Raw genomic sequence first — 14,602 nt, 5'->3', positions numbered from 1 at the left:
CACTTCAATCTCTATAGATGAAGAGACAGATTAAATCATTTTTAAGCATTGAAAACATTTAGACATGGATTGTGTATGTCTGCCATTCAGAGGGTGAATGTGCAAGACAAAATATCTAAGTGTGTTTGAACGGGGTATGGTAGTAGATAGTGATGGGGAAACAGGTTTTTTAAGCACTGAGTATTTCCAGCCAATTATGTTCAAAATCGGTTCATTACTTGAGGCTTTGATCAACACAGTGTACACTAGTGGCACCTGCTGATCAAAAGAAATTAGAACAGCCAAATTATTATAGATGACGTCACACACGCTGTAGCATATGATAGCCTTTTTGTCTTCTACAGAAACCAATACCAAAGCAATCAGGTGGCTAATTGACAAAACAAAGTTTCGGACGTCATTGATCACGTGCTTCTGATAAAATTATACAAGCATCGGCACACTGCTTCGAAGTAAACTGCTTAGAGATTTCAACGCATGCCTCGGAGCTCTGGTATCAAACGCAGCATCACTAATAGTAGGTGCCTTCCTGCCAACCTGACAACTGTTTGGAAGCATTGGAGTCAACATGGGCCAACATCCCTGTGGAACACTTCCGATGCCTTGTAGAGTCCATGTCCCGATGAATTGAGGCTGTCCTGAGGGCAAAAGGGGGTGCAACTCAATATTCTGAAGGTGTTCATAATGTTTTGTACACTGTGTACATCACATCTTTCACCCTATTCTGCATACACACAGCAGCGCTTTATAACCAATATACACTTACTAAATATACCTACACATACCCACACTAACAAACAACTACTCTATGTAAAGGGAGTCCATATGCTGCTAACAGCTTAGCTTCCTCCACTGTTTGACTGCCCCATACTGGGCTTGAACCAGTGATCATCTGCAACACTCATGACTGGCCTCCTTGACAACGTGCAAAACTCCTTCACCATACAACAGGTACCTCTAGAATGGCTTCATCTGCAACATTTCAAGGTAGCTGTGGAGTGAGCTTACGGTACGTTCTTAACTTGGTTACATGTACACTTCAAAATAGTTTAGTCAGGTTTGTCTGATGATGACTTAACTTAACAAATTTACCCACAACATATTTATGTCCACCATGATGGGTTTAACAACAATTAAGTAATTCTGTAATTACAGCATAGGACTCAAACGTAGTGGGGATGGGTAAATACTACATGTTAGAAAAGTGTTTGTCTGTGTGTACGTACCTATGTCTGTAATCTGTATCACCTGGCTATTTAAAAAACAAATATTATTACCTTTATTTAACTAGACATGTCAGTTAGGAACAAATTCTTATTTTGAATGATGGCCTAGGAACAGTGGGTTAACTGCCTTGTTCAAGGACAGAACGACAGATTTTTACCTAGTCAGCTTGGGGATTCAATCTTGCAACCTTTCGGTTACTGGCCCAACGCTCTAACCACTAGACTACCTGCCGCTCCTCTTCCAGGAGGAGGGGGGTCCAGACGTGCTGCTGGTGAAGGGGGAGGGGTGCGAGGAGGGTCTGGGGGACCATGGTCATGGAGGACAACCAGACTACTACACCTCCTGAATCCACAGAGTAGCCATCTGAGCAGCACAGGACCACACACAGTCTCACTGAGGTGAGCCCACTGTGAACTACTGTCTGAATGGCATTGGGTCAGAGCCAATACAGGTCAATACAGTAAAGACAGGTGGGGATCCTAGATCAGCGCTCTTACTCTGAGACTGGATACGGGCCCAGGTCTTGATTAATTTGTTTTTAAGTGTGGGATAATGCCTTTGAATTATCAAACCATTAAATAGTATCAAGTAATCAAATCAACTAGCATGTTTGCATAAAACTCATAGCAATCCCTCATTGCCCAATCAGAAGATGCTCCATAGCAGGGTCCTCATATCATATTTATTGATCCAACATCCTCTCACTCTGTATCTCTTACAGTCAGTAGACATGGACTGTGCAAAGCTGTCATCAAGGCAAAGGGTCGCTACTTTGAAGAATCTCAAATATAACATATTTTGATTTGTTTAATACATGATACATGATTCCAAATGTATTATTTCATAGTTTTGATGTCTTCACTATTGTTCTACAATGTAGAGAAATTAAGAAAAACCCTTTAATGAGTAGGTGTGGCCAAACTTGTGACTGGTACTGTATAGTATAATGAGGCAGAGTAGATGATATGGTGGTGGTTGGTGTGATGGTGTCTGTATAAATGGTTCACTGATGAAAAGTGACAACCCTGTCCTGTTGTTTGATGCAGGTATTTTATGAGGAAATTATAGTGCCTTAAAAAACCTTAGGGATAAGTGTCCCGTTGACGGGACAGTTGTAAATCATGCAGCTCCTTGTGTCACGTCACGATCGCAGATTTTAGAGAAACAACAAAACTCGATACAAGTGTCTTATATCGGCTGAAAGCTTAAATTCTTGTTAATATAACTGCACTGTCCAATTTACAATAGCTATTACTGCGAAAAAATGCCATGCTATTGTTTGAGGAGAGCTCCAAACAACAAAACACTTTTTTTCACCGCGATAGGTTTGATAAATTCACCTCTGAAGGTGAAATGTGAACTTACATTCTGAAATCTTGTTATTATGTATTATCCAAAGGATCCCAGAGATAACATGAAGTGTTGTTTTGTTAGATAAAATCATTTTTCATATCCTAAAAAGGTCCATATAGCATGCACGATTGATTTTGTATTTCCACTTGTTCAATTTGCAAAGACAGGAATCTGTGAAAATCTAACCCTAAACGTTGTTTCAACCGGTCAAATCACGTTTGTATGTATAATCCTCAGAGAACCTAAAACGTAACTAGACTTCACTATATCATTAGGGGTATAGTATATCCTATAGGACACCAAATTTGGTCAGAGAGCTACGCCTTTATGGCTCGCAGATGACGGTCTTCATTTGATTGACTGTATCTTTGTCAAATAAGCACCAATCGGGGTCAAACACAGCTAGCTAGATTGCCAATGAGCTGGGCTTTACGGGAGTATCCGGAAACCCTGTATGTTGCAAAATGTAGGTGCTAACCTTTTGCGACAGCATGCCTTTTCCTTTCGGACAAAAATTATAAGAATATTCAGAGTTATGAAGTTATGAAAACTGGTTGATGATATTTTTGATGATATTTGATGATATTCTTGCATAAAAAAGTAATATGAATGCAAATGTCTCCTTTACGATTTGCCCAAATGTACCTGGGTAACTTCACACTAAATCTCTTGTAGTTAACTCATACTTCAAGTTATCCGTTTGCACATACACTGCTTCCATCTTGTGGACACCATCGGAATTACAACCAGAGTGATGGCTGGAACAGGGACCTTTCTGTTGCATTTCAAAGATGGTGTTTTTTTTCTTTATTTTCTTCTACCAGATCTATTGTGTTATATTCTCCTACATTCAATTCACATTTCCACAAACTTCAAAGTGTTTCCTTTCAAATGGTACCAAGAATATGCATATCCTTGCTTCTTCAGGGCCTGAGCTACAGGCAGTTAGATTTGGTATGTCATTTTAGGCAAACATTTTAAAAAGGGGGGCTATCCCTAAGAAGTTCATGTTTACTTGACATGCAGTAGTGAAGCTGTGTGTAATTTAATGTTGAATGTTTCCAGTGTATTCTAACATTCATTTTATCAAAGTGAGTGTACCAGATTTACAAAAGATAGTGTTACCATAGTGAGAAAATGTATACTTCTTGTCACATATCATTTTGTGAAATAAAAGTACTGCACTTCAAGTCCCTTATGTTAGAGTATGACCATTTTGTTGAAATTAAATACAAAATCAAATCTGTGCTGATAATACATTATTTTTGGGGGAAAATAATATGAGGGACTTAGTTTCCCTTAGCTCAGGCCAACCAAAACATTATACTTCATTCATGAATCAACACATAAGGAATTTTTTATAATAAACTACAATGGCTCCATATTATTAGGTACTTGAATCACAGTGTTAGCGATGGGCTTGACTGTGGTTAACATTTTATAATATGTCATGTTTGTGTGTACAGCAAAGAGTTTCTTATATAAACTTATATAATGCTTTTCTGTTCAATGTGTGTTTACAGTCTACAGTCCATGAGGACCTGCTGATATCCGGTATTGATGACGGGAGAGACTGGACCTCTGAGGTGGATGATCATAAACCCTGGCCCCGGATCAGAACCCTGGATCAGGAGCCGTTGCTCTTCCTTCCTGAGTTGGAACCAGGACCAAACCAAGAGGGACAGAGACTCCACCACCACACAGAACACAACCAGTGGACAGGTGGACTGAACAACAGTCCTGGTGGTCATCAGAGAGACAGAGGCTGCAGTCAGGGATCCAGTCTGCAGCTCAGACCCTTCTCTTCACAGTCTCAGTGCAGGGATGAAGCAGGGCCTGGGGCTGATAGAGAAAGACCCTCCTGTTCCTATGATACAAACACCACAGTATCCATGATGAACAGAGCAGGTCACCCTGGGCTTCAGCCTTCAGAGTTTGGTGGGAGACCCCCCTGGTGGTAGTCTGTCTTTTCTTTCAGGGTCTCGTCTAATGCCTGATAACTGGGTTCATAGAAAGCCTGGACCTGGGTCTAACCTTTCTCAGCTACCTCATAGTTACCCCACTAATACAGACAGGGTCAAGATGGGTGTTCACCACGAGATGTACCTAGCCTATAACACAGCACACAATCCCAACAACACCCAAACAATGGCTAGAGGTCAAGGAGGTAGCTCAAATTCTACACCTGAGGGTGGTGGCTCCTGCTTCTACCTCCTCACGTAATCACTGGATCACAACGTGTGAGGCCGAGCATTAGGACGGAGACAAGTGGCTTCACTCGAGCCCTTCTCTATTTGAAAGAGCACCCGACCGTTCACCCCAAGGAGAGGCCCTTCTCGTTCCAACTATGTTACAAGAGCTTCTCCTTCCTGACTAACCTTACCAGACATAGTAGTGTCCACAACGGTGAGAAATTATAGCAGTGTGGTTTGAGATGTACACAGGGGATGTCTGGGCACTATTCATTAGCTGACATATAGTTATCATGTGAAGTGTCTTTGGGTAATAAGGTAATTAACCACATAACCCTTGTTGACCCTTTATTAACTTGTCATTTGAAACAGGGTTGTGTAAATAACTTTTTAGAGCGACAGTAAACCTAGGCTAGAACAAGGAGAGTTGAATATTTATCTTACTGAGGTGATGTAGATGGAATAAATTAATTCTAATATTTTCTACTCTATTCTTGCTAACACACAGTTCTTTCTAAACAATTCTGCTCTCAGCTTGAATGATAGCAATCATAGGAGATTTTGTGTAAAAACCCTCTGAATTTGGCATTCCAGATTGTGTTCGTAATTTCAATCAATTGTTTATATTTTTAAATTAGGAATAGGCTACCTCATTTCAAAATAGGCCATCACTGTCAACCATGTATGATAATTTGTCACATTATACCAAACATCCAAATAACATCTCCATGACAATAATTGAATTAATCTCAATCAGTTTAATGGGAATATGCATTTACACTGAACAAAAATATAACCGCAACATGTAAAGTGTTGGTCCCATGTTTCATGAGTTGATAAATATTCCAGAAATGTTACAATACGCACAAAAAGCTTATTTCTTTAAAATGATGTGTACACATTTGTTTACATCCCTGTTAGTGAGCATGTCTACTTAGCCAAGATAATCCAGCCACTTGTCCAGTGTGGCATATCAAGAAGCCGATTAAACAGCATGATCATCACACAGGTGATGAGTGGCCATACATGAGTGGCAGGTTGGCTGCACAGCCAAAGTCTCTAAAACAACATTGGAGGTGGCTTATGGTAGAGAAATTAACATTCAATTCCCTGGCAGACATTCCTGCAGTCAGAATGACAATTGCACGCCCCCTCAACTTGAGACATCTGTGGCATTGTTGTGTGACAAAACTGCACATTTTAGAGTGGCATTTTATTGTCTCCACAGACCACGTAGCATGCCACTCTAAAATGTGCAGTTTTGTCACACAACACAATGCCACATATGCCTCAAATTTAAGGGAGTTGTGTGGGCCCGTGGTTTGCTGATGTCACCGTTGTGAACAGAGTGCCACATGGTGGCAGTGGGGTTATGGTATGAGAAGGCATATGCTATGGACAAGGAACACAATTGCATTTTATCATGATTTGAATGCACTGAGATACCGTAGGATCTGTACACAATTCCTGGAAGCTGAAAATGTCCCAGTTCTTCCATGGCCTGCATATTCACCAGACATGTCACCCATTGAGCATGCTCTGGATCGACATGTATGACAGCGTGTTCCAGTTCCCGCCAATATCCATCAACTTCGCACAACCATTGAAGAGTGGGACAACATTCCACAGGCCCCAATCAACATTCTGATCAACTCTATGCAAAGGAGATGTCGCGCTGCATTAGGCAAATGGTAGTCACACCAGATACCGACTGGTTTTCTGATCCACGCCCCTACCTTTTTTTATTTGACCAACAGATCTGTATTCCGAGTCATGCGAAATCCATAGATTAGGGTCTAATGAATTCATTTCAATTGACTGATGTCCTTATATGAACTGTAACTCAGTCACATCTTTGAAATTGTTTCATGTTGCGTTTATATTTTTGTTCAGTATATAGAGCAGGACCGTGTTTCAAAGAACAGTGCGCGTACCTTTTTCATTTAACCACACCCTTTGAGCCATGACGCCAACCAATAAGATAATTTCATTTCAAGTGTAAACGGAAGTGAACGGTGACCAACAATTTCCCCGTTAACGTTTTTATTTCGACGTTTATTAACACGCTGAACTCAAAATATGACAAATGTAACTGCACAGCATCAAATTTACCACAGGTAGTGTGTAATTCGCGTTGGAGACAGGATTTTGTTCATATGTTATCTAGCTTGCTAGTTGCTGACGTTAACAATGGCAAACTGTGACGGTGTGGTTTTTCACACTCAAATAGCCTCCATCATGGAGGTGCTAGCGAATGCAGCCGTTGCAGAGATCTGTAAACTCGTAGACGACGAATATGCAGTGTTTCGTTTGGAAATAACTCAAAGTCAGAAAGAAAACAGGGCATTGCAGAGGAAACTACAGCTACTTGAACTGAAGGTGGCACGGGAGCGCGTCCTCGCCAGTCCCAGTAGTGTCAAGATCCTCGACCGATACAGAGGAATGGCAAGAGGTATATTTGCAGTGCCTGTCGCCCCCATCCTCTGTACGCATGTTCAGATGTGTTACCCAGGATTGGGTCTTAGTTAGCCCATTCAAATAGACGATAAAAGTTATTTAAGCAATAAGGCCCGAAGAGGTGTGGTATATGCCCAATATACAATAGAGTGCCTGGATAGCGCCCTTAGCCGTGGTATATTGGCCATGTATATCACAAACCCCCGAGGAGCCTATTGCTATTATACATTGGTTACCAACGTAATTAGGGCAGTACAACTAAATGTTTCATATAAGCAATACATTATTTTTCAAATATAAAATGTACACTTGCAAAGTTGCACCCGGATGTATTTTGAGAAACACAGGACATGTGGAATGGTCCAATGGAAATGCGAGCGCAAGGTGAGAGGATATGTCGTAGCCGAGGCAGTGTTTGAAAACAGCCAGGTGCAACTTGCTAAACTGTGCACAGTAAGTGTATATTTTTTATTTGAAATATTATTTCTCGCATAAATGTAAGTTAAATGTTTCCAAAAATATAGCAAGTGAAGCGCATTTGCGTTTAGAGAGTGTCTGGATTAAACAGCGTCGAGATTATAGTTTACGAGGGAGCAAACTGGGGTCAGTACCATCAACTGAAAACCCGGGGGGGGGGGGGGTTGCTGTAAACTGGGTATACCCCACTTGGGATCCATGAGAGATTGTTCTTGGATAGTAGGCAATAATTCACCAGATTAATTTACTTAGTTATCTTGCGCATATCGGTCGGGCTCTACTAAGCACCTCTTTTCCCACAATAACTCTCAGGGGAAGGACATCTCACTGGAGGCCACAGGAGCTTTGTGAAGCGAGCGGGACACAACACATGGATAGATGACCAACCAATCACTGTTGATGAGGGGAGTGGAACCTCAACCCAGCACGTTATCTTGATAGAGGTTAGTGTGGCCAGTTTATTTCAGAAAGGCTACCCTCAGCTAGAGATGGGCATGGTTATTTGAATATCCAAACGGATGTTAGTATTCGATTATTAGGGAGATTCATTTAATATTTTTTTTTTAGGCAGTGTCTATAATTAAATAATGATCTATGTGACACTGCTACATAGCCTACCAGGATAGATCATTACATTCAACGTTTTATTAAAACTGTTATGTCAGAGTGCCTCATAAAAAAAAAAAAGACTGCGCCGGTAGCTTACAGACGTTTCACACTGGTGTAGCTTGTTATTGTCGGTCAATCAAGAGGAACCATGTGTAGTAAGTGAAGTTGGAGCTTTCTACTCAATGCAAAAGGGAATTAAAGTTACGGAATTAAGCTGGCTAAATGAGATGTAGGCTACAATGATCAACCAACAGCTCCTGTTTCATATGAATGGAGTTGTAAACAAGGATGGGAAGCACAGCAAAATAGCCTCAATTAGCCTTGCTACTTTAGCTAGCTAGCCGGCTGGCTAATTTAGCTGGCTACTGTAGCTAGCTATCTTTTTTTTTTACAACGATGCAGTCATTACATGCACTACAGGATGGCATGACAGAAACTATGGCAGCACACAAGTTTCTCTAACTAGCGCGAGTTGGTTTGGCTACTTTCTCTTTCTCCCTCAATGCTACACACACCGGCCCCTGCTCTTCTCTCACCCCTCCCTCACCCTTAGCATAGCGCACCTTCTCTCAAATCTCCATTGAAGTAAACCAATAAAAATACATTCTTTAAAACGCATGAATACGGATTTCCTAAAAATATAATATTATTACAATTGTGAAATCATTTCAAATGCCCATCACTACCCTAAGCTATTCACTTAAAAATATATATATTTAACCTTTATTTAACTAGGCAAGTTAAGAACAAATTCTTATTTACAATGACGGCCTACCAAAAGCCTCCTGCAAGGAAGGGGGCTGGGATATAAAATAAATATAGGACAAAATACACATCACGACAAGAGACAACACTACATAAAGAGAGACCTAAGACGACAACATAGCATGGCAGCAACACAACATGACAACAACATGGTACAAGCATTATTGGGCACAGACAACAGCACAAAGGTCAAGAAGGTACAGACAACAATACATCACACAAAGCAGCCACAATTGTCAGAGTGTCCATGATGTTATCTTTGAATGAAGAATTCAGTTAACTGTCCAGTTCGAATATTTGTTGCCGCTCGTTCCAGTCAGTAGCTGCAGTGAACTGAAATGTACATCCACATTTATCTGCCATAGCCCCCAGAGATCCATAAAGTTTGGACATAAAAAATACAAAAAATGCATTTGGGGTGCAAAAACAAAGAAAAAAAGTTATATTCATATTTTTTTTATTGTATGTGATCTGTAGTGGCCATTTATGACTCAATTGATAGTAAATATGAACAGACAATATTTATTAACAAGCTCTTATTTAGATCTTATTTCATGTGAAAATTATTCCACTGCTCTGAAAACTTTCACTATTCCTGACCTGTTAGAAACAATTTGAATATCAAACTCAAATTATAATTACACAATTACACACAAGAAAGAAAGAAAGAATTATGAAGGTGTGGCACCTCTCATAGGTACAACAGGACCTGACACAGTGGCATGTATGGCCTTAGCGATACGATCAAAAACTAATGTCCATTATAGAACATAAAAATGAATTGCTGGGTCTCAGGAGGGTATGGGAGCTTGTGAGACTTTCCTACGATGTTGTTATCCAATTAGACTCCTGTACCACCTCTTCCTGTCAGTCTGCAGATGCAGAGGCTGCAGGTCCTGGAGGATCGTCTCTGGTCAAGCAGGAGAAGACTGAAAGAGAGGACCCACCACACAGCAGAGAGACCCAGACTAGAGCGGCCCCTGTAGCCACGGAGGACCCAGCGCTGCCCAGGATCCGATGCAGCATCGGGTCAGTGGAACACCGAACACCGTCAGAGATCAACACTGAGACTTTAACTGAAACACACAGGCTCTTACACACAGGATATGACCACAGATCAGACCCAGAGAGACTGGGCTGTCCTCCTGCTCCCGGCTCAGAGTACTTACCGGTATTTCACCAGAGCCAGAGGACAGTTTATTCCCATGGAGATGTTGGTGACGCTCTAGACACTGGCGGTGATGATCTGTCTTGTTCTTACACTACAGAGATGGACACTAGCAACATATCCTTGGGCTTAGAGAGACAGACCGATCTGTCTAGAGGGGACTGGAACCGGTACAGTAGTAGTGTATACTCTGAAGGGTGCCAGGACAAGAAAGTGGAGGTTATGGTGGTAGATGAGGTGACTGTGAAAGTGGAGGGCGACGTTCCTCCCACGTGGAATGCAGATGGTCACCTAGGAGACGGACAGTCCCAGGGTAGAGATTTCTTAGATTACAGGGAACGCTTAGAGGCCAATCCAAATGTTGCAATCCAATCCCCTTTACATTCGCTCAGGGATCGCGACCCAGTGTCCACGTCGATGGAGCCTTCCGATTCACAAGGCCGTGTCCTTTTCGATCAGGTATTGAACTCAAACGACAGAGCTAGAGCCCAGGCTCAGGGAGGGGAAGCCACATCAGGTAATGGTAAAGAGAAACGGTTCCTCTGCATGTTCTGTAATAAAGGATTCAGCTGCCTCCAGAAGGTGGAGATGCACCAGAGGGTCCACACAGGGGTGAAACCCTACAGCTGTACCCAATGTCATATGCGCTTCGCCCAGGCTCGTGACCTCAAGAGGCACCAGAGGGTCCACACAGGGGAGAAACCCTACAGCTGCCCCCAGTGTGAAAAGAGGTTCTCCCGCCAGGACAATCTGAAGATACACCTGAAGGTCCACACAGGAGAGAGGCAGTTTGCTTGTACGCAATGCGGGAAGAAGTTCACAGAGAGGAGCTACCTCAGGATACACCAGCAGAAAAACCATCCCAATCTATTAACATAGAAAGTAATCTTTCCACTAGATAGCTTCTGAAGTTTAAATCAAAACCTGCATTAAAGGGTAGGTAGCATAAACATAACTGAATGTAACATGGATTTGCATTAGTATACACATCAAAAGTCCCAATGCAAAGTTACCTCACTTTTCAATTTTTCGAGTTATTACATAAAACCCATAAAAATGCCGAAGTCATCCTGGAAGATGTTTTCGCGGGGTGTGACGTAAGATGGAAGCCCCAGGAAAGCCAGCCTATTCCCCATAAATGTAAACTCCAACAGAAATCACTTTATATTAAACAATATTGTTTACACTCATTACTACTGGTTTCAATTGCATTTACTTTATGAATGTACTATTACAAATCAGCTTGCAAGGTTGCTAGCCAACTAGCCTGCTAACGTCAGTGGTGTAAAGTACTACTTAGGTAGTTTTCGGGGTATCTGTACTTTACATTTTGGACAATTTATAATGTACTTTTTACTCCAAACATTTTCACTGAAACCAAAAGGTATGTTACATTTTGAATGCTTAGCATGATAGGAAAATGGTCCAATTCACACACTTATCAAGAGAACATCCCTGGTCATCCCTACTGCCTTTGATCTTGTGGACTCACTAAACACGAATGCTTTGTTTGTGAATTATGTCTTATGAAGAGTGCCCCGGGCTATCTGTAAAAAAATCAAATCAAATGCAGTCTGGTTTGCTTAATACTTTGATACTTAGGTATATTTCAGCAATTACATTTACTTTTGATACTTAAGTATATTTAATACCAAATATTTTTGAACTTTTACTCCGTAGTATTTTACTGGGTGACCTTCACTTTTACTTGAGTCATTTTCTATTAAGGTATCTTTACTTTTACTCAAGTGTGACAATTGGTTACCTATTCCACTACTAGCTAACGTTAGCACTGCATGAGTCAGCCAGTTGCTATCAACACCTAACTTCCAGCTACATTAATGTAGACCAAAGTTTTGGGAAAGCATAACACCATCTAACCAGTTATCAAATAATGTTACCAGTTTATGCAGCAGTGGAGGCTCGTTTGAGGAGGAAATGGAGGACCATCCTCAGTGAAATTTCATAAAAATCCAAATGGTGAAACATTAAGTTATTTTTTTAGATAAAACTATACTAAATATATTGAAATAACTTGCACTAACTGGACAAAAATATAGTTCTAATACCAAGAAAACTATTTATAAATCTACCTCCTCCTGTAATTTGAAGACCAGCATCCCGTAGTCGCCTCTTCACTGTTGAAGTTGAGACTGGCTTCTGTTTCTTGACACTCTAATGTACTTGTACTCTTGCTCAGTTGTGCACCGGGGCCTCCCACTCTTCTTTCTATTCTATTTAAAGCCAGTTTGTGCTGTTCTGTGAAGGGAGTAGTACACAGCGTTGTACAAGATCTTCCATTTCTTGGCAATTTCTCGCATGGAATAGCCTTAATTTCTCAGAACAAGAATAGACTGACGAGTTTCAGAAGAAAGTTCTTTGTTTCTGGCCGTTTTGAGCCTGTAATCGAACCCACATGCTGATGCTCCAGATACTCAACTAGTCTAAAGAAGGCCAGTTTTATTGCTTCTTTAATCAGAACAACAGTTTTCAGCTGTGCCAACATAATTGCAAAAGGGTTTTCTAATGATCAATTGCCTTTTTAAAATGATAAACTTGGATTAGCTAACACAACGTGCCATTGGACACCTATGTAGATATTCCATTAAAAATCACCTGTTTCCAGCAACAAAAGTAATTTACAACATTAACAATGTCTACACTGTATTTCTGATCAATTTGATGTTATTTTAATGGACAAAAATGTGCTTTTCTTTCAAAAACAAGGACATTTCTAAGTGACCCCAAACATGAACAGTAGTGTACTTTCTTCCTCCTACCTCCATAATGTCAAGCTTGATTAACAACCCCTCCTTCCACATAACATACGCTTTCTCCACATCAAAAACGACCGCTACTACAGTCTCCTTGTTCACCTGAGACTTCCTGACCTCTGCTTCTAAGTAGAGCACTGGGTCCATAGTTCCCCTTCCTGAACCCACTCTGATGTGGCGATAGTAGCCCCCTGCTCTCCCGGAAGTAAGTTAGCCTCTCTGTAATCATATGTTCCATAATCTTACATACATATGATGTTAGCTTGTTGGGTCCTTCCCCGGCTTCCGGATTGGTACCACTACTGCCTCCTTCCAACTGCCTGGTAGTTTCCCCTCCTCCCACACTGTGGAGAAGGCACAAAAAAAACTATTCCCCTCAGGAGACTGAAAAGATTTGGCATGGGTCCTCAGATCCTCAAAAGGTTTTACAGCTGCACCATCGAGAGCATCCTGACGGGTTGCATCACTGCCTGGTATGGCAACTGCTTAGCCTCCGACCACAAGGCACTACAGAGGGTAGCGCGTACAGCCCAGTACATCACCGGGGCCAAGCTTCCGGCCAACCAGGACCTCTATACCAGGCGGTGTCAGATGAAGGCCATAAGAATTGTCAGACTCCAGCCAACCTAGTCATAGACTCTCTGCTACCGCACGGCAAGCGGTACCGGAGCGCCAAGTCTATGTCCAAGAGGCTCCTCAATAGCTTCTACCCCCAAGCCATAAGACTCATGAACAGCTAATCAAATGGCTACCCAGACTATTGGCATTGCCCCCCTGGAACGCTTCTGCTACTCTGTTATTCTCTATGCATAGTAACTTTAATAACTGTACCTACATGTACATGTTACCTCGACACCGGTGTCCCTGCACATTGACTCTGTACCGGTAACCCCTGTATATAGCCCCGCTATTGTTATTTACCGCTGCTCTTTAATCATTTGTTATTCTTCTCTTTTTGGGGGGTATTTTCTTAACTGCATTGTTGGTTAAGGGCTTGTAAGGTCTACCTACACCTGTTGTATTCAGCGCATGTGACAAATTACATTTGATTTGATTTTGTTGTACAACACCAAAACCGTACCCAGTGCCTCATCACTAAGATGGGACAACATAACCTAGCACACCTCATCTTTCCCAGTTGAAGTTAACCCAGCCTTACCTATTGTCCTTTTCATCTCTGCCATTGTAAATGGTGCATTCAATGCATCCTTTACATCCTCCCTCATATCCAGCACTCCAGGATATTCCTCTCTTGTTCTCTCTCTCCCCCTCTGCCCATCCTCTGACAAATTTGCCAAGCTAAATGGAAACTCCTCTGGAAAGCATGGAGTTTATTAGGCTACAGATTAAATAAATTATGAACTTAACATGGTGGTGAATGTGCAAGATACTCCTTTCCAATAAATATCGAGGGTCTTATTCTGGTGACATGATTGATGCTTGGCTGCCGTTTGACAAATAATATCGCTCTTATCCATAATAATCTCATAATGTAGATAGCCAACCTCCACTGTATGTGCGAGCTGTTAGCTAGAGCGCATGTGCCAAGACCAGAGTGGGCACATTTGCTATTTTAACAG

At 41.5% G+C, this 14,602-nt stretch overlaps 2 protein-coding genes across 2 annotated transcripts in view; one reads left to right on the top strand and one right to left on the bottom strand.

Annotated features, from left to right (window-relative positions):
- The window catches only part of LOC139418947 (uncharacterized), a 349,701-nt gene that overhangs the window by 159,180 nt on the left and 175,919 nt on the right, over window positions 1–14,602 (bottom strand). The window lies entirely within an intron of this gene.
- LOC139418929 (uncharacterized) lies at window positions 6,748–14,477 on the top strand. Its single transcript, XM_071168717.1, has 3 exons — window positions 6,748–7,224; window positions 8,019–8,149; window positions 9,952–14,477. Exons 1-3 carry the CDS (start codon window positions 6,963–6,965, stop codon window positions 11,125–11,127), a joined length of 1,569 nt encoding a protein of 522 aa, XP_071024818.1. The 5' UTR covers window positions 6,748–6,962; the 3' UTR covers window positions 11,128–14,477.

The sequence above is a fragment of the Oncorhynchus clarkii genome, chromosome 10 (assembly GCF_045791955.1).
Source record: "Oncorhynchus clarkii lewisi isolate Uvic-CL-2024 chromosome 10, UVic_Ocla_1.0, whole genome shotgun sequence".
NCBI lineage: Eukaryota > Metazoa > Chordata > Actinopteri > Salmoniformes > Salmonidae > Oncorhynchus > Oncorhynchus clarkii.
Note: the sequence above shows the minus strand (reverse complement) of the source record. Positions and strands in the feature narration are given on the sequence as shown.

Bases quoted from the DNA above. Each gene is read 5' to 3' on its own strand.
- LOC139418929 (XM_071168717.1), top strand. From the start codon at position 6,963: ATGGCAAACTGTGACGGTGTGGTTTTTCACACTCAAATAGCCTCCATC. The intron at 7,225-8,018 runs GTATATTTGCAG...AATAACTCTCAG, and splicing joins ATACAGAGGAATGGCAAGAG to GGGAAGGACATCTCACTGGA. The intron at 8,150-9,951 runs GTTAGTGTGGCC...TCTTCCTGTCAG, and splicing joins AGCACGTTATCTTGATAGAG to TCTGCAGATGCAGAGGCTGC.